The sequence below is a fragment of the Rhynchophorus ferrugineus genome, unplaced genomic scaffold, assembly GCF_030347505.1.
Source record: "Rhynchophorus ferrugineus isolate W39M unplaced genomic scaffold, kcgeb_rfMv2 rfM2, whole genome shotgun sequence".
NCBI classification, from domain to species: domain Eukaryota; kingdom Metazoa; phylum Arthropoda; class Insecta; order Coleoptera; family Curculionidae; genus Rhynchophorus; species Rhynchophorus ferrugineus.
In genome coordinates this window covers 92934998-92962170 of record NW_027472581.1, presented here as the reverse complement: position 1 = coordinate 92962170, position 27173 = coordinate 92934998, and the positions used below count along the sequence as shown (strand labels likewise).

General features: G+C 30.4%; 6 protein-coding genes across 13 annotated transcripts in view; 4 read left to right on the top strand and 2 right to left on the bottom strand.

Moving 5' to 3' along the window:
• The first annotated feature begins 2938 nt into the window (after positions 1–2938).
• LOC143190944 (BRISC and BRCA1-A complex member 1) lies at positions 2939–4338 on the top strand. Its single transcript, XM_076395562.1, has one exon. It carries the CDS (start codon positions 3275–3277, stop codon positions 4214–4216), a length of 942 nt encoding a protein of 313 aa, XP_076251677.1. The 5' UTR covers positions 2939–3274; the 3' UTR covers positions 4217–4338.
• Positions 4339–4834: 496 nt separating this feature from the next.
• Nle (notchless protein homolog 1) lies at positions 4835–7194 on the bottom strand. 2 transcript variants are annotated; one of them, XM_076397026.1, is made up of 7 exons: positions 7146–7194; positions 6703–7089; positions 6393–6642; positions 6123–6339; positions 5411–5568; positions 5174–5355; positions 4835–5105 (listed from the first exon to the last, which is right to left on the bottom strand). In XM_076397026.1, exons 2-7 carry the CDS (start codon positions 7079–7081, stop codon positions 4858–4860), a joined length of 1434 nt encoding a protein of 477 aa, XP_076253141.1. In that variant the 5' UTR covers positions 7082–7089; positions 7146–7194; the 3' UTR covers positions 4835–4857. The 2 variants fall into 2 exon arrangements, with proteins under 2 accessions (XP_076253141.1, XP_076253140.1); XM_076397025.1 differs by having other exon boundaries at positions 6703–7180.
• Positions 7195–7280: 86 nt separating this feature from the next.
• Positions 7281–9585, top strand: crn (pre-mRNA splicing factor crn). Its single transcript, XM_076397012.1, has one exon. The coding sequence runs from the start codon at positions 7404–7406 to the stop codon at positions 9432–9434; it is 2031 nt and encodes a 676-aa protein (XP_076253127.1). The 5' UTR covers positions 7281–7403; the 3' UTR covers positions 9435–9585.
• A 120-nt stretch (positions 9586–9705) lies between these two features.
• Positions 9706–10908, bottom strand: LOC143191684 (protein OPI10 homolog). The gene is made up of 4 exons (XM_076397051.1): positions 10740–10908; positions 10562–10691; positions 10288–10476; positions 9706–10233 (listed from the first exon to the last, which is right to left on the bottom strand). Exons 1-4 carry the CDS (start codon positions 10773–10775, stop codon positions 10001–10003), a joined length of 588 nt encoding a protein of 195 aa, XP_076253166.1. The 5' UTR covers positions 10776–10908; the 3' UTR covers positions 9706–10000.
• Positions 10909–11216: 308 nt separating this feature from the next.
• LOC143191677 (zinc finger X-chromosomal protein) lies at positions 11217–12929 on the top strand. Of its 3 annotated transcripts, none has more exons than XM_076397036.1 (7): positions 11217–11461; positions 11515–11727; positions 11781–11942; positions 11985–12112; positions 12169–12362; positions 12433–12610; positions 12668–12929. In XM_076397036.1, the coding sequence occupies exons 1-7, from the start codon at positions 11363–11365 to the stop codon at positions 12879–12881; spliced, it is 1188 nt and encodes a 395-aa protein (XP_076253151.1). In that variant the 5' UTR covers positions 11217–11362; the 3' UTR covers positions 12882–12929. The 3 variants fall into 3 exon arrangements, with proteins under 3 accessions (XP_076253151.1, XP_076253152.1, XP_076253153.1); XM_076397037.1 differs by having other exon boundaries at positions 11301–11457; XM_076397038.1 differs by lacking the exons at positions 11217–11461; positions 11515–11727 and having other exon boundaries at positions 11786–11925.
• Positions 12930–13648: 719 nt separating this feature from the next.
• Positions 13649–27173, top strand: part of twin (CCR4-NOT transcription complex subunit 6-like twin) — a 474198-nt gene continuing 460673 nt past the window's right edge. For 4 of the 5 annotated variants that reach the window (XM_076397019.1, XM_076397017.1, XM_076397018.1 and 1 more), the window contains exons 1-4: positions 13873–14018; positions 14498–14689; positions 14772–14907; positions 15397–15572. In XM_076397019.1, coding sequence (XP_076253134.1) covers positions 14506–14689; positions 14772–14907; positions 15397–15572 — 496 coding nt within the window. In that variant the 5' untranslated portion in view covers positions 13873–14018; positions 14498–14505. Of the gene's footprint in view, positions 14019–14497; positions 14690–14771; positions 14908–15396; positions 15573–27173 lie in introns of all 5 variants that reach the window. The other variant, XM_076397021.1, reaches the window with a different exon arrangement.

Here is a 27173-nt window from a genome sequence, read left to right as displayed (position 1 = left end):
TCATTTATTTTATTTTTTAATAACCTACGATGATATAAAAGTAACCTAAAAATATATTCAACCCTAATTCTTTAAGAAAATACCTCTACATATAATGTGCTATATACTTATATGCACTTTGATGAGCCATATCTGTTGTTGAAAACATCAATAAAAAAACACAAACCTATTATAACTTTGATAAAACAGTTTCATGGAAGTCATTAAACGTTCAAAAGTGTAACAAGGCTATAAAGCCAAATGAAAATGTTACTGCAAATGTCAATTCAACAAATTGAACGCCGTACTGTGGTAAAAAAGGCCATCAATAGCGAGTAATAAGGTGCAAGAGTTGTTAAGGATGCAGTGTTGCAGCTTGAATAGAAAATTCCCTATTTACATAATAAAAAATATAAAATAAAATATTTACTAAATTTAGCTTGATTTTCGAGAGGGTTTACGTATTTAAAAAAAATCATACACGAATAACAATTATATGCAATGAAAATGTAAAAGCTGTACCGAAAGTGTATTTCAATGATTTTCCATATTCTCACTCCAGAAAAGAAAATTATAAAACAGAATTAATAAAATTTACATAATAAATGAGAAAACAGAATAAATGAAACTAACGAAATAAATATAAATGTTATTGATTAATGCATAATACATCTAAAAAATCTAACAAGAAGAATATAATAACAGCAGTAATAACATGATTAGTTACGATATGCTTAGTTTGTTAATATTTAAATTATGCCAATTATATGTATTGCAATCCGATTATATAAACTAAAATCATAATATACATTCACGACATATAATATACAATTATCAGACATTTCCCAAAATTATTATTTTTGAAGCGTTATCTCTTATTTATCAGACACAGGGGATTATCTGACACATGTTTAATGAATTGTCCACCGCAATTTGTAAATTTGTTTTAGAACCAGACAATATTTTCCTTCTCATTTTATTCTAGTTAAAAAGAGACACAATGCTATCTGATTAGTTCCAACACGTAAACTAATGAGCCTGTCAAAGTCGTCCGGTTGTCAGATGTATACAAAATTCTTGAAAGCGATAGTTATAAGAGGTCATCACTCTAACCTATAAACTATTGTGGCTGTATAATTAACTGTAATTTTCAGATGTGCTATAATGTTAAAATAAATTATATTTGATAACATTTTTGTTTACTTATTTTATTTAGATTATAATTTTGTTGTATATCAAAGCCAAGTTGAACTAAAACCAAGAGTTGATGCGACAACATTCCGAAGTTTTGACGTCACAAATTAAGATGACGTATATACAAAATTACTTTGAATAGACTTTGATGATTTTGTAGTCATGGGACGGTATTAATAACAGCACTTATAGCTTTGGAATAAGAGAGAAACTTTTGAACTTTTGTTTTTGAACAGCCTCAATACAAATTACAACGCCCTCTACAGGTTGTTCTTGTTCTTTTCTACATACTACGAATTAGCTCTTGTATCGACATCAATTATAATTTAACATAGCATTCTGTCCCTTTTTAGCTGGTATAAAATGAGAGTGAAAAATTCGCTCCGAGTATACCTAATTTTGCATTTTATTATGATTCGACACCATCTATGACGTGCATTGGCCATTTTGTTGCAAGGATTATAGAGCAATAATCAAGTGAAACACGATACAAGTTTAAAAGCCAATAGAATGTCATTTTACAGAAATTACAACCAGATATTAATTCATAGAACCCCCCATATGTCATAATTAAATCAAAAATTAAAAATATTGGTCTATACTGTCAAATTTAATAGATTTGACACCTATTTCTCACATTTGATTTTTGACATTTGACACTTGAATGTGAATATCACATTCCCGCCGTCAAATTTTGATATGACAGCGGTGATTTACACAACAGCCAATTTAGAAAAACTATTTCAAATTTTAATATTGAAGTTCACTATCATGCTCTGTAGCTTCGACTTCTTTGCTCACTAGATATTGTGACAAAATAGATCATGGATTAGTTCGGCGAATCATAAGAATCACAGTAAAAGGGAATGTACCTAATGCCCACTGCTAAATCGGATGAACCTCTCACCTCAGATGTCTACCAAAACCAACTGATTTAGATGAGAAAAGGTGATCTTGCGTTTAGATTGATACAACTAGGCCTTTAAGAATGGGCCTACCTGGGAATGCTACCTATGGGTAGCATCAAATCAAACATCGTTCAATAGACACGGTATCTCTATGCAGTCAGAAAAGTGAAAAAGAAGCTATAAAATATAATGAAAAGTATATTGATTACACCTGTCAATTTTGGCCTAGAAATAGATATCCAAACAAAAATATAATAGCAATTAATTCTTGACCAAAACAAAAACAATAAATAAATAAACAATAGTTATTAATTGTTCATATGTACGTATGTATTTTGAAAACGATATCGCATGTTGCATAAAATATCTAAAAATAGGATTCTTTCTGCATAGAGCTTCAATTAACTATAACAATAATATTTCATAATAAACTAAGCAACATTACTCGGACATTTAATAACTCTTTATTAACTACAACGAGACCGCATTAAATAACGTATTAAGAATAAATTATTTATATAAATTATGGGATATTAAATATTTAAATGCATTCCTTTAAATTAATATTTATTAGATAACCATAAAATATTTGGTGTTTATGCTAATATATAGTTTAAGGGTAGCATATTTAAAATAATCACATACAAGATTAAAATATTTAATAGTCTAATAAACCAGGAATAGGTTCTAACCGCGTTCAAACGGCTGCATGCAAAATTAATCAATAAATCTGAAATAATAATTAAGAATGATGATCATTAGGCAATAAGAGTGGCATCTGGACTTTACTTCCTACTTAGAAATGTGTAGTGTGTGTCATACAGATTATAATTAAAAAATTGTGTCATTGCAAAAACAATCTGGCCTACAATTTTCTGTGGAGATCTCTAAGGACCATTTAATACGTTAAGTTATTTCATCGTAAATAATAATGCATATAAGCTTGTAGATAAAAAATATGCATATCTTCCATTTATCATTAGCAAAAATTAGTAGATACATTTTATGAAAGTAAAACGTTATTTTACTTATAAATAGTTAGCCATTGCAATTAATATCGAATATTCAAAAGTTTCAATTTAAAATAAAAAACACTAAAAGAAGAAGACTAAAAGATGACTCAGTCCTAACCTATAAGATTATTTTTATCTAAAAGTTATCATCAATAATTTGTCTAAATAATAATAATAATCATGCCAAATAAGAAAAAACGCAATACACGTTCACAAGATATAAGTCGCAATATTTCAAAGGAAGAGAATAACATCAAAAAAGATCCAGGACACGGAAGTTTAACGCAGTCGATGGAGAAATTAAGGGTGGATACTGAATTACCCACAACGTCTGAAGCTATCCCAAAAGATTTAGAGCTCATGCCTACGCAAATCACGGCAAATAATAAGCAAGAAGATAAAACATGTAATGCTGTGGAGGAGGAAGTGCCTGGTTTGTGTACAGAATATGATTTACCAAATGCCAACACCCGAGAACAGATTGTGCTAGTTATTGATAGAGTACAAGATGAGAATTATAGTCCATTTATAGCCAACAATAAAGCATTCACGCCATTAAGTATGTTTAAAAAAGCTATTGAAATTTTTATTAAGCTAAAACTGAGAATCAATCCATTACATGAATTTTCTATAATAGTAATGGGTGAAAGTAGATCGCAGATGCTGTGCTCATTTACAAATGATTTAAGAAAATTATTGTATTATCTTGACTCAATTAATGAGTGTGAAACTGAGGATTCCTTTAATATGAATACAGTGTTTGACTTCATAGTCAATGAGGAACTACCTGTACCTACAGCACCAGGTCTTCCACCTTCAAGAACATTACGTGCAATAATATTTTATGGAAGATCATATACTATACCAAAAATTACAATGACTGAAAAAATTACCAATTATCTTAACAACCCATACTTTACTTGTGATATATTGATGACCCATGAGCCAGTGGAAATAAGCAATAATTGTAACAAAATATTTGAAGTTTTGCAGAATTTTGATACAAAAGGGAGAGCATATTTTTTTCCAGTTTGTAGAGATGTGAGGAAATTGCATACATCTATGGGGAAACTTTTATCACATCCTTTGCAAAGACCCATACAAAAACTAATTAAATCTTAAAGTAACCCCTTTTTAATGTAAATATAATGTTTTTGTTAATATTTTAACTTATTGTTAACTATTTGTATATGAAATTATATTATACAGTGTACTTTAATACATCATTAAATTCTTTTAATAAACAATTCTTTTTTTATTTCTCTATATTGACAAAAGTATTGTGTATACCAGATCAGTTATTTAAAAGTTAGAACTTGAGCATATTAATATTGTTTGATACTTATTCAAAGAATGCTTAATTGGAATTGTAGTGACTTTGTATTTTATGCACTATTTGTTTGTAGAAAAGTATTGTAGTCATATTGGTGCTTGTTTCCAAAATAGTGTAATGAAGAACTGACAACCGTATTGTGCCATTTTTAATTATATTTAATAGTAAATATTCAGGATTGTTATAACTTGTAAAAGAGAAAGGAAGAACAAATACTGATGCGTACTTTTATTAATTAAGTTATATGTATAAATTCAGTCCATTCATTAAGAAAATATTTTATCGCTGTTTTACAAGAAGTAAATGGTATTAATGAACAAAAGATATTTAATAACATTAAATATTTATTAAGAAAATTTATGGATACGTATTTTTAAAATAAGGAGTATTCAAATAATACAAATGGATATTTATACAATTTTATTTGAAATTAATTTTGCCATAATCTTAGTAATTTATCCTTTCCTCCAGATGCTACTTTTAAACCATCTGTACTCCAATCTACGGCGTAAACCTCGTCTGCGTGTCCTGGTAAGTCAACTTCCAATTTTTTCGTTTTCAAGTTCCACAATTTCAATGTAGAATCAGCACTACCACTAACCATTAGTCGCGAATCTGCACTAAATGCGACCATATAGACAGCTTGTACGTGACCCCTTAGTGTGGTAATAAATTTCCCTAATATTAACAGTAAATTGAATTTTGATTTAAAAACTTTATCTTTATTATTAAGATAACATAATTACCTGATTTAGATTCCCATAATTTAATAGATTTATCAAAGGATGCAGATGCAATTATTCTACCATCAGGAGAAAATTTTACATCATTTACAAGCTGTTGGTGCCCTGTTAACCTGGCAATGGGTTTCTTATCTTTTTCAGGATTCCATAAAAACAATGTAAAATCATCTGAACCAGAAACCAATCTAAAATAATGATATTGTAAAACAAATATATATAGTACTCTGTTTATCTGTATACCTTTCACCAACAGATTCTGTAACTTGTTTATATCGATTCAATGCAAATTCTTTAGACTTTTTCTTATCATTCATGTATGTGTCTTTGTTTGAATCTTTTACTGGATCAAAAGCTCCAATTCTCAAAATATAATCTGTACTTAATGCGAGGGTATTAACCTATAACAAATAAAACTTACAGTTAACAATATTGAAGCTTTACATATAAAAATCCTATATGATTATGTCTGCAAAATAAATTTTTACAATGCATTGTATCATAATAGAAGAGGGGTTTTTATTGACCTTATTCTAAAATTCTAAATGTTTCAAATTTAATTATAATTTATTTACATTGTCATAGTAACCACTGTAAAATATCTTTATGGAGAAACATATATTTGTGACTCAAAATCTCAAAAAATGGTCTTGTAAAATTTAAATAAAAACAATTTGGAAAAACAAATGCTGAAACACCCATGAAAGGAAGTAGATGAAATATTAAAAAAAAATCAGATTATCAGATTATATTCAATCTATCAAATTATAATATGATTATATTATTTGTTTAAAAAAAAATGGTGAGTTAACTTCATATGGAATGCCTTATTCAATTAATTTGTTTTATTTTGGAAATAGTTTGTAGAATTCTTTTATATAATTAATACCTGATTGAGCTATAGCCAAACATGGCTAGCTTTAAATAATGGAAATAAGCTGCTAGAAAAATTTACCCAATGAGCATGTCCTTCTAATGTCCTGCATAATACTCCATCTTTTGCTCTCCAAACTTTAACAGTTCTGTCTTGCGAAGCTGAATAAATTAGTCCTGTACCACCCCATTTTACAACAGTAACACTTTTAGTATGACCAGAAATAGTTAATATGGTATGACATAAAACTGAATCCCATATTCTTATGTCACAATCCTTAGAAGAACTAGCAAAGTATCTACAATAATGACAAGTTAGAAACAAAATTATAATTTATGTATACTTACTTACCTACATTCAGTATTTTTATGATATGGTTCCCAACTAAGTGATGTGACCCATTGTTTATGACCGGACATAGTTTTACCTAATTGTTCACCAGTTTTTGGATCCCATATCATTATTCTACCATCTTTACAAGCCGATGCTAATTTGTTACTATCGGGTGACCAGGCTATACATAATACCCAGTTCTTGTGAGCTTTACATGTATAATAAGGTGTTTGAGTATTAACATCCCAAAAACGCACCGTAGTGTCTCCTAAAAGGCAAATTACATTAGATTTCTCCAAGAGTAATTACAAACATTAAAAATAAAAACCTGAACCACTAGCCAAATGCTTCCCATCAGGTGAGAAACTAACTGAAATAACAGCTTCAGCATGGCCAGGCATAGAAGCTGTACATCTCGTAACTGCACGAACTTTAAATACAGCTTGCTGTTGATATATTATATCAAGCACTCCTTCAGTATTTATAGTACCCAAATCAATAGTTTTATGCAAATTCTCCGTAATTTCGGTATCATTAATAAAAAATACGTAAGGAACCGGGTCTTCCTGTTGTAATATAGCATTACAAATTAATGTAAGTTGTTTTACAGTACAATTTAGAGGCAAATCCATCATATCGCCTGCGATTTCACCCGTTTCTGATTTGAAACGACATAATAGCCGTTTGGATTCCTCATTTTCATCCATTTTTTATTCTAATGTTTTAAAAACTTTAAATAAGTTAATTAGTGGGTCTAATTCTATAACTTACAAGAACATAAACAAAACCTATAAAAACGTGAAATATAAATGAGGTTAAGTCATATTACTCTTCACTAAATTCTACAAGTAATATATATTCAAAATAAACTAACTTAATGATGTTTACCTTAACATTAAATCATAAAGAAGAAGTTTTCTGTAACTAACCCTATGGTGTTATTGTATTAAGCTGTTTGGTTTTAAAGTAAAAGTTTAATATTCATTTTTGTAAATTATATTAGAAGATTCTTTAATATATTTTTTTATAATGGAAGGAAAAGCTCAAAAGATGCCAAAAGTGGCAAAAGTAAAAAATAAAGCACCTGCAGAGATTCAAATAACTGCAGAACAACTTTTACGTGAAGCAAAAGAGCGAGATTTAGAAATATTACCTCCTCCGCCGAAGCAGAAAATATCGGATCCAGCTGAATTAGCTGATTACCAATTAAGGAGACGTAAACAGTTCGAGGATAACATTCGTAAAAACCGCACAGTTATTTCGAACTGGATCAAATATGCACAGTGGGAAGAGTCGCAAAAAGAAATTCAAAGATCTCGATCAGTATGGGAAAGAGCACTCGATGTAGACCATCGAAATATAACAATATGGTTGAAGTATACAGAAATGGAAATGAGAAACCGTCAGGTAAATCATGCAAGAAATTTATGGGATAGGGCTGTTACTATTCTTCCAAGAGTAAATCAGTTTTGGTATAAATATACCTATATGGAAGAAATGCTTGAGAATGTACCAGGAGCAAGAGCGGTTTTTGAAAGATGGATAGAATGGCAACCTGATGAGCAAGCTTGGCAGACCTATATAAATTTTGAACTGCGTTATAAAGAAATTGATAGAGCAAGGAATATCTATGAAAGATTTGTGATTACTCACCCTGCTGTAAAGAATTGGATAAAATATGCTAGATTTGAAGAAAATCATGGATTTATCCATTCAGCTAGACAAATTTTTGAAAGGGCTGTTCAGTTTTTTGGGGATGATCACATGGATGAACAACTATATATAGCTTTTGCCAAATTTGAAGAAAATCAAAAGGAACATGATAGAGCTAGAGTCATTTATAAATATGCTCTAGATAATATTCCAAAAGATCAAACAAAGGAACTTTATAAAGCTTATACTATTCATGAAAAAAAGTATGGTGATAGGAGTGGAATTGAAGAAGTTATAGTGTCCAAGAGAAAGTTTCAGTATGAACAGGAAATTTCAGATAATCCTAGAAATTATGATGCTTGGTTTGATTATATAAGACTTATTGAAGGAGAAGGAGATTCAGATACTATTAGAGAGACTTATGAAAGAGCAATATCTAATGTGCCACCAACAAAGAATAAAGATTTTTGGAGAAGGTACATTTATCTTTGGATAAATTATGCTTTTTATGAGGAGCTTGAAGCAGAGGATTATGAAAGAGCAAGACAAGTATACAAAGCTTGTTTAGAGTTACTTCCACACAAAGTATTTACTTTTTCAAAAATCTGGTTATTGTACGCCAAGTTTGAAATAAGACAAAAAAATTTAACTACAGCTAGAAAAATATTAGGTATGTCAATAGGAATGTGTCCTAGAGATAAACTATTTAGAGGATATATTGATTTAGAAATACAACTAAGAGAATTTGACAGAAGTAGGAAATTATATGAAAAGTTCCTGGAATTTGGACCAGAGAATTGTGTGACGTGGATGAAATTTGCAGAATTAGAAACCCTTCTAGGAGATATCGATAGAGCTAGGGCTATTTATGAACTTGCAGTTAATCAACCAAGGCTGGATATGCCTGAATTGTTGTGGAAAGCCTACATTGATTTTGAAATATCTCAGGATGAACCAGATAATGCCAGGCATTTATATGAAAGATTATTAGAAAGGACTCTTCATGTGAAGGTATGGCTTTCTTATGCAAAGTTTGAGTTAAATCAACAGACAGAAGATGGCATGAATGTTCTACTAGCTAGGAGAATATTTGAAAGGGGTAATGATAATTTGAAAAATTCCACTGAAAAGGAAACCAGAGTTTTGTTGTTGGAAAATTGGAAAGAATTTGAATATGCCCATGGAGACACAGAATCACAAGCCAAAGTCAGTAGCAAAATGCCCAGAAGAATCAAGAAAAGACAAAAGGTTGTAGATGAAGATGGCAATGAACAAGGATGGGAAGAAATATTTGACTACATATTCCCAGAAGATGAATCTAGTAGGCCTAATCTTAAATTGTTAGCAGCAGCTAAGAACTGGAAGAAGATAGCTATAAATCAAGAAGAAGAACCTGCAGAACAATAATAATATATTATTTTACTATTATGTACTCTGTTGTTTTTTATGTGTAAATACTTTCATATTTTTTGTTCTACTTTTATTTATAGAAATAGAATTTCAAAAACTATTAACCGGAAATATTAATGAATTGTAATTAAATTTTTTTACTATATAAGTTACAGCTTTTTTTTAAATCAATTATACCTCTTCTAGGTTCCTGAAGATTTTTCTGATATCCCTCCATAAATGTGATATTTATGAATGTACCTATTCAAGCTTTGAAAAATGGCTTACATTAAAACAATTTAAGAATATATTTATTTTACAAAAAATATATCTAATATGAACTACTTATAAGTAAGAAAATGGTAAAGCTTTATATTTTTTCTATTCACACAGAACCAAGCATAATTACACAAGTTGAATATGCATGAACAATAAAATAAAATAGTCTTATGTGAAAAGTTAGTTAATGATACATGTTCACAATTTACATACTAATATCAAAAAAACCACTGTTGCTAACTGAATGTTAATAGAATTGGTGTTAAACCTAATTTACACACTAATTTCTTAACAAGCAACTTTTTTTATGACTTCCAGAAATTTGGATGTTGTGCAAGTCTTCTTTCAAAATTAGTGTACCAATTTTGAACTGTAGATAAAGGTACATAAATTGCAGTTGGATCAGGAATCATGTTGTTTTGAGTAATTGAAAATGATAAAACATAATCCATAAAGTTTTTTAGCATCTTCTGGGCAAAGGTAACCTGCATTTCGGCACTCTCTGGTGATGGTACCTCTTGTATATTGGTAATCGATTCTAAAAAACAAGTGACTTATATTAGCCAAAAGTTATAAATAATTTGTTTAAAACCTATGCTAATTCCAATTTGAGCATTATGCACTATATGTGATTGTCCAAACATTGTATTAGAATAATCACTCATTTCTTCCAGTTTTTTTAAATTGGATATCTTAAAAATAGCAGATGGCTTGGTATTTGAAATATAGCCTAATAATTGCCACCTTGGGGGAGCATTAGGATCAGGCCAGCTGAAATATACTAAAAGAAAATATTTTAAGTAATCATACTACCCCATGATCTAAATATTAGCATTCTATGTCCACTTGTATCGATATAATACTACCTTGTCCTGCAGCTCCTTCAGGAAAAGGGATGGTTCCCGTTAAAAACACCGCAATATGATTAACATTATCAGCATCAGTTATCGTTGTTACAAATTGTGTTTCTGATAACTGCTGAAATTCTGTTTGGACCTAAAACATTACTCTAAAAAGCTATCCAAAGAAATAAATAATAATTACCAGTCGGCCAGATACTATTAAACCAAACATGGCCATGATAATCTAGATTAATTAGTAATTAGTATAGTTTATTACACTGTGCAGAAATAAAATAGTTAAAAATTTTATTTTTCAAAATCCATCTAATTCAGGTTAGATTACGAAAATGAAACCGTATGAAACAGATATCTGTAATGCTGCCAATAGTTAAGGTTCTTTTAAATATATTGGTTACCAATCAAAATTACAGCAATATTATTGTACGAATTAGATTTACAGTTAATATAAATTAATCCTAAAAGTATCGCAAATTAAAAAAATATATTAAAATACAGAAAAAGTAAATTAAAAAAAATATTCTCCAAACTATTCTGGGACAATAATAATAAAAGATGTTGCCTACTCTATGACAGCTGATTGACATTGTTTTGAATTTTTAAAGTTTCCGATGCAAAATGTAAAATGCTTTAGTAGGTTTTAGCACAAATTTCTTGTTGTAGTTAAACCCACTAAAGAAGTTCCAACAAAAATATTTAGTTTTGAAATAAGAAATTTATTTGATTTATATCATGTTTACTTGAAATTTAATTTTAGGAAGTAATTTTTTGTTATTTAAAACAAATAGAATTAAAAGAGTATTTAATATGGATATGTGTAGGCTTTGTTTATCAACTGAAACTGATTTATTGGAAATTAATAATGAAGAATTAATAACAAATATACGTGCATGTACTACAGTGTTGGTAATTTTTTCATGAATTAACTGAATATTTATATGGATGCATTTATTTTCTAGGTTACGATAGAAAAAATTGCTCAATACATTTGTAATTATTGTTTTGAGAAAATATCAAAATGGCTGGAATTTAAAACAATGTGTTTGAAATCTAATATAGTTTTTGAAGAAAAATTGAAGTTAAGAATGGGAATATCTGAAAATGTAGAGTATCAATCTAGTAGTAGCCAACTGGATAAGCCAAACATTATACAAACTACTAAAATAAGATCTGTAAATGTAAAGATGTAGTGCACCCAACAAGAAATAAAATAGAATTTTTACAGATAAGTGAAACAAAATTGGATGTAACAGATAATTTACATACTTCTGATACCACATTTAATTGCCAATTTTGCCAAAAGGCTTTCGAATATTACATAGATTGTCTGGATCATCAAAATGAACATGATGGGGAAGCAATATTTAATTGTGAGTCTTGTAAAATTGTAAGTAAATTCCCTGCCTGTTTTTCCATGAACTTTTTTTAGAGTTTTTGTAGTAAGATAGACCTTGCAAGACATGAAAAATCACATAAATTACCATGTAAAATTTGTGGAGTTCAGATACAGAAACAGAGCATGAAATTACACCTAAACAAACACACAGACAAATTTAGGTGAGTTATTCTTATATATACATTAGTTTTTATATATTGTCAAATATTTAAACTAGGTGTTCACATTGTGCAGCAACATTTACATGTGGCCCCCTTTTAAATGAACATTTAACAGCTAGACATTTAAAAATCAAAATACATTGCTGTGATTTTTGTGGCAAGAATTTTGCTACTAAAAGGTCCTTAATGCTTCATTTAAAAACTCACAGTGATAAAAGGGAATATCAGTGCACCAAATGTAATTATGCAGGTAAATTTATCAGTATTATTAAATACTCTTAATTGCTGATTTTTTTCTTATTGTTTTGTATTTTTATAAGGAAGAACATCAATTTCACTGAGGATTCATATGTCTAAACATGAAAATAACATATGTATATGTGAATACTGTTCAAAAACCTTCAAGAGTAACAGAAATTTGAATGATCATTTACGCAGGGTCCATTGTTCACAGAAAAAACATATTTGTAATTTTTGTGGAATGAAATTTGCTTTGAGGTAGAGACAACTCAAAGACCAAAGTTAATATAGTACAAATCTCTTTTATTTGTTTAGATACTTGCTTGAGATTCACCAGAGGACCCATTCAGGAATTCATCCTTATGAATGCAAAAAATGCCCTAAAACATTTGCTAGATCTGATGGATTGAGAGAACATATGAGAACTCACGACAGAACTGAATTATTTATTTGCACAGTGTGTTCTAGGCAATTCTTAACAAAGAGGGGTTTGAGACGGCATAATATGGCACATTCCACAGATGGTTAAATAATTTATATTCATGTTAATAAAGTTTTTATATTTTATTATTCTTTACATAGTTGTTTTTATTTCTTTTTATCAGTTGAGCTAGGAATCAAACCAAACTGAAACAGTCTTGAAAATAACTCTAATCGACTACCCACAAATTCCAAAATTTCGATCTCTGTGATTTTTTCCAAATCGCACAAACCACTTTTCCACTGTTGATTTTGAAACGGCATATGGGCCATAAACCGCACAAATTTTCTCATAAGCTTGACTTATATTATTGCCTAGATCAAAGTGATATTGCAAAATATAGCCTATTTTTTTCAGGATTTATACTCCTATTTAAACTAGGACAACTGTTGTTTGAAGCCACCTACTTGGATTTGACTTATCTTCTTTATTAAACATTCAAATGACATTTGATACAAGTAGATGATATTGACAGCTGATAATGACCACTATTCATAAAAAAAGTGGAAATTTTGGATTAATTATATTTTGGTTAAATCATCGATGGATCAATAGATTTTTTTATTAGGAATATAAAAAAAATCTTCAAGAATACTTCCATGGAAATGATAAGGCCGAAAACGTATGCCATAATTAGGCCAAAAATCTAACACTCACATTAAAAAAATAATGAATTTTAGTACTTTTTTAAACAATTCTAAATATAGGTTAGTTTGGTTCCGTTAAAATTGAAAATAAATAATTCCTGGTTATTTTACAACTCAATCTTCACTCAGCACAAAAAATATAACTATACAAATTTATTTATAGAATTAAGATAACTACATTCTGTAGGTGGTAAACAGTATTAAGGGTATGATGCCTTTTAAAATAATATTTCTAATGCAATGTTATACAATATATTTGTTATATTTAGCTATATATAATAATATTCATTCCCATATTTAAAGCTAATGTATAATGTTAAATAATAAGGTACATTAAATGTGTTTTACCAAAATTTTCAAATTCATGCGCATCTAGAATTATAATTTTATCTGGGGATTTTTTATTGGAATGTCAAACAGTTGGATAGCTTGGCGCCTGCTTTTCGTCGCGATTTGTGTGTTGTGTTTGCGAAAAATCGAAGAGATATTTTATTTGTATATATTGTTTTTAATTAACAAATTTGGAGAGTAGATGAAGGTAAGTTGTAATGTTTTTTAGAAAATGCATCTGACGGATAATACGCCAAAAAAAATGGTTTGAAAACGATGGTGTCCGTTGTTGATGTCTTTTACGTGTCTTAAAAAGTCTGCGTCACGTTAATTGTAAACAAAACCAAGAGTTCTATAACTGGTAATATCTTAAGTAAGTGCTAATGTTAGTTCTTGCCACAGATAAATTTAAGAAATTCTTTTTATTTATGAGATCTAAGTTTTTATTGTTTACAGGGTCACACTGGGTTCTTTGAACTCTTCAAAATATTGCAATTCTTGTCAATTTCAAAAGAATTAATAGGCACTTCAGTTTATTTATTATTTTTTCTATTAAAAATAGTAAGATAATTATTAATTAAATACCAGTTTTAGTTATTGCTATTTTTGAATGTATACAGAATATTAAAATGATATACAAATATAGATATTTAACCCCCAAAATTATGTTTCTTTTATTTTTTTTAGGACATATTATGCCTCGAAATTCAAAAGATAAATATGAACAATCATCATTCAATGCTGATGTTACTCGAAAAACTCAGGCCTATCAGCTGTCTGAGGAACAAGCGAATCACAAAAAAACTTGGACTGAGTTGGAGATAACAAGGAATATTCGAAACCTTAGTTCTAATTTATTTCACATGACACATTTGACAGGTATATTAATTATAAGTTGCTATATTTTTTACAAATAAAACAATTAAAGAATGTATGTATTTTAATTATTGTGTATTTCCAGCATTAATTTTAAAAAATAACAGTTTACTTCGGATACCACCTGATATACATCGATTGGTCAATCTTCGTAATTTGGATCTGAGTTTTAATAAGTTACGATCACTACCATCTGAACTTGGGGACTTAATCCAGTTGAGGTATGTATTAATACTTACAGTATGTGTGAATAAAATTTATTTTTTGTTTAATTTTGTTTCTTTTCTATTTATCCTATGGAATTGTTTTACTATTTTTGTTGATTTATTATATTAGCTTGTTGTTATACAGATATATGTCATAAGTCATTTGATTTTAGGATATAAAATCACTCTCTGTGGTTAAATAAATATTTTGAAGTATAGATTTTGAATTTATATAAGTATCAGAGGATTTCCTTTGTAAATCTCCCTCATCCTTAATCCTGCAATCCATAAGTTTGTAAGTGATCCTGGTTCCCTATGTTGAATTGTCTGGATAAAGTGATTGCAACTAATAATGCTTGTAATGGTAGCTGTTATATGAACTATTGTTGTGAGTTTGAGTTATGATTAAATATTTCTGTTCAATTTAGTTTAAAACACATGTTATTCCAAACAATTATGTGTTGTAGTTTAATGGCATTCCTCAAGTTCTATCTGCTGTTTCAGAGAGTTAAACCTCAATCACAATCACCTAAGAATTCTGCCTTATGAACTTGGAAAACTGTTTAATCTGATGATCTTAGGATTGGTAGGGAATCCCTTAACAAAGGATATCCTGACAATCTACAGTGAGCCTAATGGGACCCAGAAGCTGCTCACCTTTATGTTGGATAATTTACAAGGTATGTTTTGATTAGTATATTTGCATTCAATGTTCTATATGGATAATTTATATTTTGCAATATGATAACATAAATATTTACTTGCCTGTGTAAGACAAACATCAATCTTTGAGAGATAAGACAACATTTTATATATCTTTATCTGTGAAAAATATTATATTATTGCAGTATCTCACCATATTGTTTATTGTTGTTATATTAATATAGCTACTGATATAAATATAGGAAAACACGAAATATCAAGTACAACTGATTATAACAAATTTTATGTACATATTCTTTTGTACTAGCAAAATGGTTAGATTTTTGCCTTGTCTCAAATAATCCGATTCCTTCCAAAATCAAGCAAATTAATTTAATGGAGCTTTATTTTTTGGAAAACAGATAATCACTCTATAATTTGACATTTTAATATTTTAAAACAAATGAGGGCAACTAGTAACATGTGAAAACAGTAAGGGAAAAATTATTATACCTACTTAGTCATTTGTCACATTTAATTTTATATCTAATTGCCTAGGATTCTTTTTTAATTCTTTAGATTCCTATATATACTTACCTATGATATTACTCACCTTATTTTAATTATTTTTTAATTGCTTTTTGTCGTGGCGTTCTCAGTATTCTTCGATTTTTCAAACACAAATATACCAAAGCTGAATACATATAATATTAGGTTTTCCTAGGATTCAATAGGAATGATAATTATAATTTCGACCATAACGACAGTTAACATGATAACGGTTACTATGGCAACGTAATTGGCAAATCTGCAATTAAAAAATGTTTTTCTGGAACTTCAGAGTTTTTTATTTGTACAGCATGAGTTATATATAAGGTGTTTCTTTGAAATTAATTGTTTTATTATTTTTAATTTTATGATTTATACCTTTCACTCTAATTCAGTTCTAAAATACAATGTACTGCAATGTGGAATGTTAATACAGAATTCAGATAATAGAGATTTTTATATAATTTTATTTGTAAAAATATTATTACTATATTAATGGAGCTACCTAATATTAATATCAAAAGATATGCAATAAGAAACACATCTGATTATAATATGATTTATAATATGACCATAGTAATACCGCCGTTTCAGTAATACCCTTTTTTGTATTAGCTAAAAGGTTATTTATCCTTTACCTGCATTTACAGGGGTCAGTAGTACAAAGAGTGATTTTAAAGGCAATGTGAAAGGCAAAATTTTGACTGTGATTTAAGATTTAATGGAAAACTCTTGATAGAATTAATTGTGCCTCCAACTCTCAATTTTTTTTGGTCTTATCTTTTTTTCATTCTATTTTCCAGTTTTTGTTTTCATGTTATTAATTCTTCTGGTTTTGCCTTCTTTTAAATATCATGACTTGTTCATTTACTTGAGGTGTCCACCTCCTGATCTTATTGTACTATTTTGTAGATATGTTGAAAAGTGTGGGCCACAGTGCATCTCTATGTTTTGCTCCTTTATTTATTGAAAAGTATTTTGTTTCTATTAATATTTTCTCCTAACTATTAGATTCAGAATATCAATATTCCATTTTTACAAAAATTGCGATTGTTGTGATTTTTGTTATAAATTATGATTAGTACTTTAATGTTTACAACAGTGTTTTTGTGTTCCTACATCTAGATAATGTTTTCTGGAATGATTGATATCATGTTAGACAGATGGGTATCCCATATTTGTTGTAAATAACTTAGTTCGATATTTCTGTTATATTTTTTGGATTATAGTAGTTGAGGGCATATTAAATATCATTATTTTTATCAGTCTATTGGTTTTTTTTCTACTATCCTAAAAAGTAAAATAATGATCATGCATTTAGATGTTACTTAAGTAATTTATTTTTCATTAGGTTTTTCATATTTATCTGTTATTGAAATATTAACAATATTGTTATTTATTTTGTGAAGCAATTGAGTAATTGATCTATTTGCTGAATATTTATTAGGAAGTAGAGTTAGCTGATACTGAACTGATTCAGCTGATGCCTGGAATATATGCTGTTGTGTATATAACACATGAACTAAAAATTCTCTGGCCTAACACATAGATGGCTCAAGTTTTATTGCTATCACCGCGTTTTCAGTTTCACCTACCAAAGACATCTGTTAAAATTTCATGATATTCTACTCATAAGTTTGTGAGTTATTGTGCTAAGATTGACACTACTTTTGTTATTTTCAAAACGATGGATCAAAAACAATTTTGTTTTTTAATTTTACATGCTTCGTGATGGGAAGAATACAGTTCAAGCAAAGCAATGACTTGAAAAGTGTTATAAGGACTTCGCTCCATCAGAAACAAAAACCCTGTTTTTTTTGTTACGACTGGGAGTTTCCCATGTGTTATATGCTGTTGAAATGTGTTTTATATGTTAGTGGAATAAATGTGCGAATAAATTTTCATAATATTTTCCAAGGCTACGTTTTATTTGTAGAGATAAGACATGTTGAATAATGCTTTCCAATAGTCTGGATGTCTATTCCAAGTTGCACAATATCATTTGAAATTATTTTAGATATAATATATTAGGTATTTTTTAATTGTAATGATGTAATAATATTTAATTCTTTTTTAGCATTCTTATATGTTTTACTATTTTCATATATGCCCAATCTGTGAGTTAATTGAAATACTCTCATGTAGCTCGTGTTGAGACATTTCTTAATAGCCCCCCATGGTTGGAAATTTTAAACGTGATAACATAAACTATAAAAAAGTGCACATTAGGACGCCCTATAAAGATCCATGCAAAAGATACTTAAAGTAACAATAATAAAAAAAAACGTTCGCAGAAAAGATGTATTACTCAGTCGCCGAAGAATTCTTCCCAGTTTTCGCATTACGTACACGTCCAGCGATTGTATCTCATTGTTTGTATTTTCATTCTTTCACACACGTGAGTTATTGTGCAAAACAAACTATTAAATTTTATTTTAGAGAGGGTGAATGCCATCTTGACGATTTATTTATGCGGCGAATCGTTCCTCTAGTTCATATAATGCAAATATGGGTCGTTTTATTGGCTTACGAAATACCTTGAATACCGACAAAGGTGTTTCGAACTAGTTGCTTAATTGGAATGGGATAGTCTTATACATTTTCTATATATATATACACTGAATACTGTACGTATCTATCTTTATGGCGTTAAGATAGGACAGCTTTTTTTGAATATTTTTTTATGATTTGTGGAGTGTTTCTTTGAAATGTCCATAAAAAGTTATTTGAAATGTTGTTATTGCGTTATTTCATGACTAATTTAGTACTTTTTTCAATGCTTTTTATTTTGGTATGCATTATTCAGAACCCCAGAGACTGCCTGATCATATTTAATAGTTAATAATAAAAAGATAAAAGTTAAAATATTTTTATAAAGATATTTTGCTCAATTTGTATTGTTTTATGATTATAGAAAATTTATTATATTGATTAGAAATAGGTTAATGAAATATGTGATCAACATGTATGGATCTATAACTCTCTTTATGCACCATTTTCTCTTGGTATTTCAGGACTGCGTAACAAATTATTCTTAAACTTCTCATTTTGGTGATTTGCTTGTTTCTTTGAAATTCACAGGAGCATTTATTTAAGATGTTTGTATCATTTGACCGTAATTCAGTTGTTGTAAATTTAGCTGGAAGAAGATAAGAAGCAGTTCCATTTGCTAGTGATCAGGGGATGATAACAAATACCCAATATGTGATATAGTATGTTCAAAGTTAAAGAATATATTTCGTTTGGAGACTAAGAAAGAATGAGATCGAGTAGATGTCAATGGACATAAATGAGAAGCCACTGAATTTTAGATGCTAGACGTGAACATGCATGCGTAGGATGGTAGAAGAGATTATTGATTACATAAATGTAGAAGGCTTGTGGAAATCATGAATCTGGTGGTTATAGAAAAAAAAAGAAGACACTCCATTAGTAACACAGAGTGCTAGTGTTAATTTTCAACAAAAACTCTGTAGGAGTAATGGAGGGAGATCTAAGGCAGTGAACATGCTGGTATTGTATGCAATGTGATAATGGTTACTATGAAAGAGTTGTTATTTTGGAAGTATTTTAAAAACATTTCAGCTAGTTACAAGAAAGTAATGTTGATATGACGTTAATTGATGAATTATCTTAGTTATTAATTATATTTAGTTGAATTTGTTTGTTGGTTTGTTAACAAACATCAAAGGTTGCTTGATAATTCTCTTCTTTGGTTCATTTGTTTCTTATAAAGGAGTTATTCTATTGGCATTTTGTAAATTTATATAAGACTAATGTTGTTGAACTGAATAGTTTCGAATTACATGGAAAACACCAACGTCATGTTATTTAACTAAATCAAATCATTTTTATTCCGCCCGTAAAACTTGATCAGGAAATCTTCGGATCGCCGGTGCGGATGTCGAAAACTTACACGAGGCCGATTTGTTGTCGCATTCAGTACTTTCACGGCCTACTAAGTTTACAAACGGGCGTTAGCGCCTTATACAGGCCGGTCATTTGTACCGATCGAATTTGGTCGTTTTTAAAGAGCGGGCATCGCGTTACTCGTAACGACGGCTACCGAACTATGTACCAGGAAATATGTGTGTCGCTTTAATGGAAATGGCTAGATGACACGGAGTCGACGAGTTAATCCACGTTATCTGAACGATTTTGTTCCGTGTTCGGGGAGGTCATAAACTATAGGCTTATTCGGTTATATGTTTCGACGCATCAGACTAGGGATGCAGAAAAAATATCGATATATGTTTTCTAAATTCGCGAAGCAAACTTTAAACAAACCATTCTTCAGATAAAGTAAATATATTATTAGAAACGCAACAAAATAAGTGGCTGTATGATAATTAAAACTTTTATTACTCCTTAACCATTAGTAACATACTATATTAGTATAATGTCCGTAAAATGCGTTTATGGTTTACGTCGTTAAAATTATCAATCGAAATCAACAATATATGGCGGGCGTATGTTGGAATGTATAGTATTTTTATTTTTGGCTTTTTTAAAACTAGCTACTTGTTCTGCATAAACAACAGTTTGTATGAATCATAGGTCAGGTTGGATTTTTAGTCAAGATTATGTTTTAACATGTCTTGATGTAGTTGAATTTTAATTTTGCACTGATGGTACGGTAAAGCGATATGATTTTTTGATGCCATGAGGTATAAACTTCATATACTTTGATACATCACATTTATTATCTGAACTGGGAGAATTATTATACCAGATTTTTCAATATACCAGGTAGACTCAATATGAATTATAATCAATTTTGGGATGATATTTAATCTTGGTTGAATAGTCTTCTGATTTTGAGATATCCAAGCAAACTCTGAATTAGAAATGGTGGGTAGTCGTTAAAAGAGCTCCTTAAGCTTTTTCCAGGTAATTGTCAAAAATTCTTCTAGGTGTTAACTATCGATGATTATGGATCGTGTGTTTCTTTTATCGTTTTTTTTCCAACCTCTGTCCATTTTTTATCTTCTTTTTTTTAATTGACCTTACTTTTCCATATCTTCCGACTAACTAACACCCCCCCCCCCCCCTCCCACTCTATCGCAACATAACGTATTCTATTAGTAGTTCAATATATGCCACTTCTTAAGTATTACAGAACATTTTTATTCCAAACTTTGTTATGCTTCAATTTTTTTTCTTTATAAAACTGAGCTATCAAATTCAAAATTTGTCTTCTTGCCTTTTCTGATTGATACCTTACCCGTAGACAACTCTGATCCCTGAAAACCTTGAGTGTTGATGAATTACTTGACAAATTCTGATGTTAAAGTCTTTGAGAATTGTCAATATTATTGGGAATTAAGTTAAGAATAACAGAGATAGACTTAAATTAATTGAAATGCAAGAACATTGGGAGGTTGGTTGGATTTTCGATTTGTGATGTGCTGCTTCAGCGGCAAAAAAGTATTCGTTAGTCGGAAGATACTCTCAATTGGCCTAAACTCAAACAGATTGTTTTATTAGTCAATTATTAAGCCAATATAGACCTATGTGGTGCAAATATACGGGTTGCACTAAAACATCAAACCAACTAGTATTACAACGCACCCAAAATAAAGTTTTATGATTAATTACCAATGCTTATCGCTACGTAACCAACGAAGAACTGCAATATTTTGCCTTAAAACATTAAATAAAGCTGCTAAATCACAGCAAAGTGGAAGCAATATAGCTACTGGACAACACGCATGAAATCAGAAGATTGAAGCGAACCAAACCACACGAAACTATATCTAAGGTTTCTTTCATATCGTTTTCTAATCATATCTAAAAAATATCTAAGGTTTTTGAAAAACATCTGTTGAAAGGAATAAAACCGATCATAGAGAGAAAAAACCTAATACCAACACACCAGTTTGGGTTTATTAACAAGCACTCAACAATTGATCAGGTCCACAGAATAACAGATGTTATTGAAAAAGCCTACGAAAGTAAAAAAGTATGCTCAGCTATATTCATAAACTACAGAAAATGCTACCAAAACAACCCACCGAACTATTAAAATCGTAACCAGAATGTTTAGAGTCAAACAAAAAGAAGCTTACTCTACACTTGTGATATACCATAAATGGAGAATATTACGATGGCTACATTTACTGATTATGCTGTCGGAGACTATAGTGAAGAAGCCTCACGAAAATTACAACAGGCAAGTGACAATATAAATAATTGGACAGAAGCTTGGAAAATAAAAATTATTGAAAGTAAATCTGTGCACGTGCAGTTCACCTATAAAAAGACCGTACATGCACCAATAACATTAAGTAATACTATCACTCCATATAGCAACAACGCTAAATGTCTCGGAAGGAATCTAAATGCAAAACTTCGCAGGAAGGAACATATAAAGAAGAAAAGAAAAGAACTGGAATTGAAATATAGGAAAATGTAATGGCTAATTGGAAGAAAATAACAATTATCAGTATATAGTAAATTGCTATTATATAAGCAAATACTGAAATCTATATAGACATACGGAATTCAATTTTGAGGATGTTCTGCAAAGAGTAACATAAACAAAATACAAATTCCTGAGGGGGCGCACCCAAATACTATAGGACTGTTTACCTACATCGAGACCTTCAGATACCCACAGTAAGTTAAGGAATCAAGAGAATAATTGCAAGGGGGCACGAGGAAAGATTCCACTCTCATGAGAATATTGAAGTATTACGGTTTTTGAATACCACCAGAACAGGACACAGATTCAAAAGAAGCAAGTTGGCATAAAGACAAATTGTAGGTTAATCGGAGACGAGTAGTAACAATGTAATAATTAAATAATAAAAAAAACTTTAGCTTAAGTAGTTTATTTAATTTCCATTTTGGGAAATACGTACTGATATATTAATCCTGTACTCGCCTTACTTGTGTGTTATGTAAGTACAACAGAACAGTAGTAATAAATTAATTTATAAATTACTAGCAACCCGCCCCGGCTTCGCACGGGTGCAATGCTGACACTAAATTAAATACACTACAGAAAAAATATGAACGTTGTATATAAAAACATAGCGGCCCGCTCCGACTTCGCACGGGCATAAAATATATATGCCTATGTCACTCAATGAAAACATGATTAAAATCGATCCAGTATTTTTGGTTCATTCATTACTGCCCTTGGCCTGCACGCATTAAATTTGGAGTAAAACAATTCCTCTTCCCCTATACTTACTATGAAGATTTCCTGCTATCTTTGGAATATCTAAATTCATACAATTTTTATTACATTACACATTTTTAAACGCAAATTTTAAATTTGTAATATCTCCGAAAATATTTGTTTAATTTACATGCTGTAAGGAACCATATTGATCTATATTAATTGCACACTGTATTTAAGGTACTTAATTCGATAAGGATTAATGCCGTATTGCTTAAAATAGCTTCGTAAATAAGCCATTTTCTCACGTAAAAAGTAAACAATAAAAATGGTTAATGTGGGTTATCCCTAAAAGATAAACATATACCATCCCGGACTTTTTTGTAGACCTTTTTATGGTGTACAATACTGTAGTACATTAATTTGATCTAACTCGTAGGGTTAGGCAGCGTTTTTGCTAATTGCTAAATAAGCCTAAAAAAATAGGTTAATTTACGACATCACGTTAGAAACCTCTAAAATTAGCAATGTTGCCTTAGTATATTATGCATGTATTATACATATAAACCTTCCTCTTGAATCACTCTATCTATTGAAAAAAAACCGCATCAAAATCCGTTGCGTAGTTTTAAAGATTTAAGCGCACGTAGGGATATAGGGACAGAAAAGGCCACTTTGTTTTATACTATGTAGTGAAGATTGTACGTCATATCTAATATAAGATGTAGTTAATAAAAAAAATATTAGTAATTATTGTCATAGTGATCCGGTTTTAAATACATACATTTTTTACAAAAAGAAAGAACAGTGCTATGAATTAAATGCATTAACATTTGGACTCATTAATTATACGATGAATGGACCTGAAAAATTAAGGCATATTTGATTATTAATTTTAATTTTGCGTCAGTCCATATGACGTGTGTCCGGTTCGAAGCCGCTCAGTCGGGAAGATGAGCCCCTCGGTCGAACACCTGTCAATTAATATTACGTAATTTATAGTAGTGCGTTTTTGTTGATTAATTACAACGCGTTGAGGTCGATTATAGGATTCGTTCGCACGGAATTGATGTGTGTTTATGAGAAACAGGTGTTGCGGCAACGAGAACGCGTTCTACAGGGTGTAAACTAGGCGCGTTTCCTAATAGGTTCTCGATAATAAAAAAATCGTTTTTCATTACGCGAGAGCCTGGATTAGTATTCAAATTAGATGGGTTCGACCGAACGTTTGTTATTTGCCGTTTGCGGTTACGATTATAATATATGAATTAATCCTCGGTCTTCAATTAAATTAGTTACGGCGTTTTATTTATAATTGATTATCATGTTTTAATTGACTCGCCGAACATTTGAAGAAAATATAACATTACTCAATTAATCTTCGGACTAAGAATATCACTACATAGTATAAAACAAAGTCGCCTTTTCTGTCCCTATATCCCTATGTGCGCTTAAATCTTTAAAACTACGCAACGGATTTTGATGCGGTTTTTTTCAATAGATAGAGTGATTCAAGAGGAAGGTTTATATGTATAATACATGCATAATATACTAAGGCAAAATTTTAGAGGTTTCTAACGTGAAGTCGTAAATTAACCTATTTTTTTAGGCTTATTTAGCAATTAGTAAAAACGCTGCCTAACCCTACGAGTTAGATCAAATTAATGTACTACAGTATTGTACACCATAAAAAGGTCTACAAAAAAGTCCGCGATGGTATATGTTTATCTTTTAGGGATAACCCACATTAACCATTTTTATTGTTTACTTTTTACGTGAGAAAATGGCTTATTTACGAAGCTATTTTAAGCAATACGGCATTAATCCTTATCGAATTAAGTACCTTAAATACAGTGTGCAATTAATATAGATCAATATGGTTCCTTACAGCATGTAAATTAAACAAATATTTTCGGAGATATTACAAATTTAAAATTTGCGTTTAAAAATGTGTAATGTAATAAAAATTGTATGAATTTAGATATTCCAAAGATAGCAGGAAATCTTCATAGTAAGTATAGGGGAAGAGGAATTGTTTTACTCCAAATTTAATGCGTGCAGGCCAAGGGCAGTAATGAATGAACCAAAAATACTGGATCGATTTTAATCATGTTTTCATTGAGTGACATAGGCATATATATTTTATGCCCGTGCGAAGTCGGAGCGGGCCGCTATGTTTTTATATACAACGTTCATATTTTTTCTGTAGTGTATTTAATTTAGTATCAGCATTGCACCCGTGCGAAGCCGGGGCGGGTCGCTAGTAGGATGATAATTAACATTAAAAGTTGCTATAGTCTATTTAATAAAACAGTGGACTCAGGTCTGAGCTTTGAGTTTTATTTCATTTTGGTTCTTGTCTAACAAAATTCTAATCTAAATAAAATAATTAAACAAAAGTATTGTTATTAAACATAATTTATTTTAATATTATAGTACATCTAATGCATATACTATCGAAAGACTTGAACTACAGTTAATTAAACAGCTACAAAAGTTTGTGGGTTAAAGTTATTTTATTATATTTAACAGATCAATTGAAAAGTCCCCGGCCCACCATAGTAAAACACACCGACCCTTTACGATTTGTCCTTTGCTTCAAAATAGGCCTCAGTTTCGACGAACATTTCTTTCCATCGAGCATTCTTTTGAGATCTGAGAACAGGAAATAGTCGCTGGGGGCCAGATCTGGAGAATATAGTGGATGCAGAAGCAATTCGAAGCTCAATTCATGGATTTTTGACACGGTGCATTGTCTTGGTGAAGCAGCACTTCCTTTTTCTTCAAATGCGGCCGTTTTTAGGCGATATCGTCCTTCAAACGACCCAATAAGGCTATGTAATAGTCGCCGTTGATGGTCCTCCCTTTTTCAAGGTAGTCAATGAAAATTATTCCAAGCGCATCACAAGATACAGACGCCATAACCTTGCCAGCCGACTGTTGCGTTTTCCCACGCTTTGGAACGGGTTCATCGTATGCAGTCCACTCGGATGTCTGTCTATTGGACTTCAGAGTGAAATGATGGAGCCATGTTTCATCCATTGTTACATATCGACGTAAAAACTCCGGCTTATTACGCTTGTCATCTTCAAACAGTGCTCCGAATCATCATCTCGTCGTTATTTTTGGCCAAAAGTGAGCACCCACTTTGCACAGAGCTTTCTCATACCCAAATATTCGTGAATGATATAATGTATACGTTCAGTTGATATCTTTAGAGTGTCTACTATTTCATTCAATTTTAATTAGGGTCATTCAAAATCATTTTGTGGATTTTTTAAATGGTCGGTGACAACCTCTTTTGGGTGTCCACTGCGTTCACCATTTTCGGTGCTCATTTCACCACGTCTAAACTTAGCATACCAATCCTTGATGGTTGATTTCCCCGGGGCAGTGTCCGGAAACTCGGCATCAAACAAGTTTTTGCTTCAACTGTATTTTTCCCTTGAAAAAGCAATATTCAACACGCGAAATTCCTTTTTATCAATTTTTTTCACAATAACAAAAGTTGCTTCACTCAAATTGCTATAATTCACAAACTAATGATCCGACAGCTGTCAAATTTATAAACGCATCCTTCGGGGGTTAGGGCTAACTAAAAACATATGAATTTAATTCTAGTAGCGCCATCTATGTGTCAGGCCGGGAACTTTTCAATTGACTTGTTACATTAAACTCTTTTCGAAACCGTTTATGATATCCTCTGGAGGCCTAATACATCTAATTAACAATTATATATCCTTATAATGTATTTTACGTTCATTAGAGAGAATATTTACCTTTTTATGTTTAATTCTTGTTTTATTCGTTGCTGTGTTTCCTTTTAAAGTCATTCTAATATAACTAAAATTAATTTATAGGACTGATATTTAAATACAAATAAACTAGTAATATCGGGAACAAAAAAAATTACTGTTTGATTTCATTACATTTCATCTGGTCATCAGAATCTCTTAGATGTTTC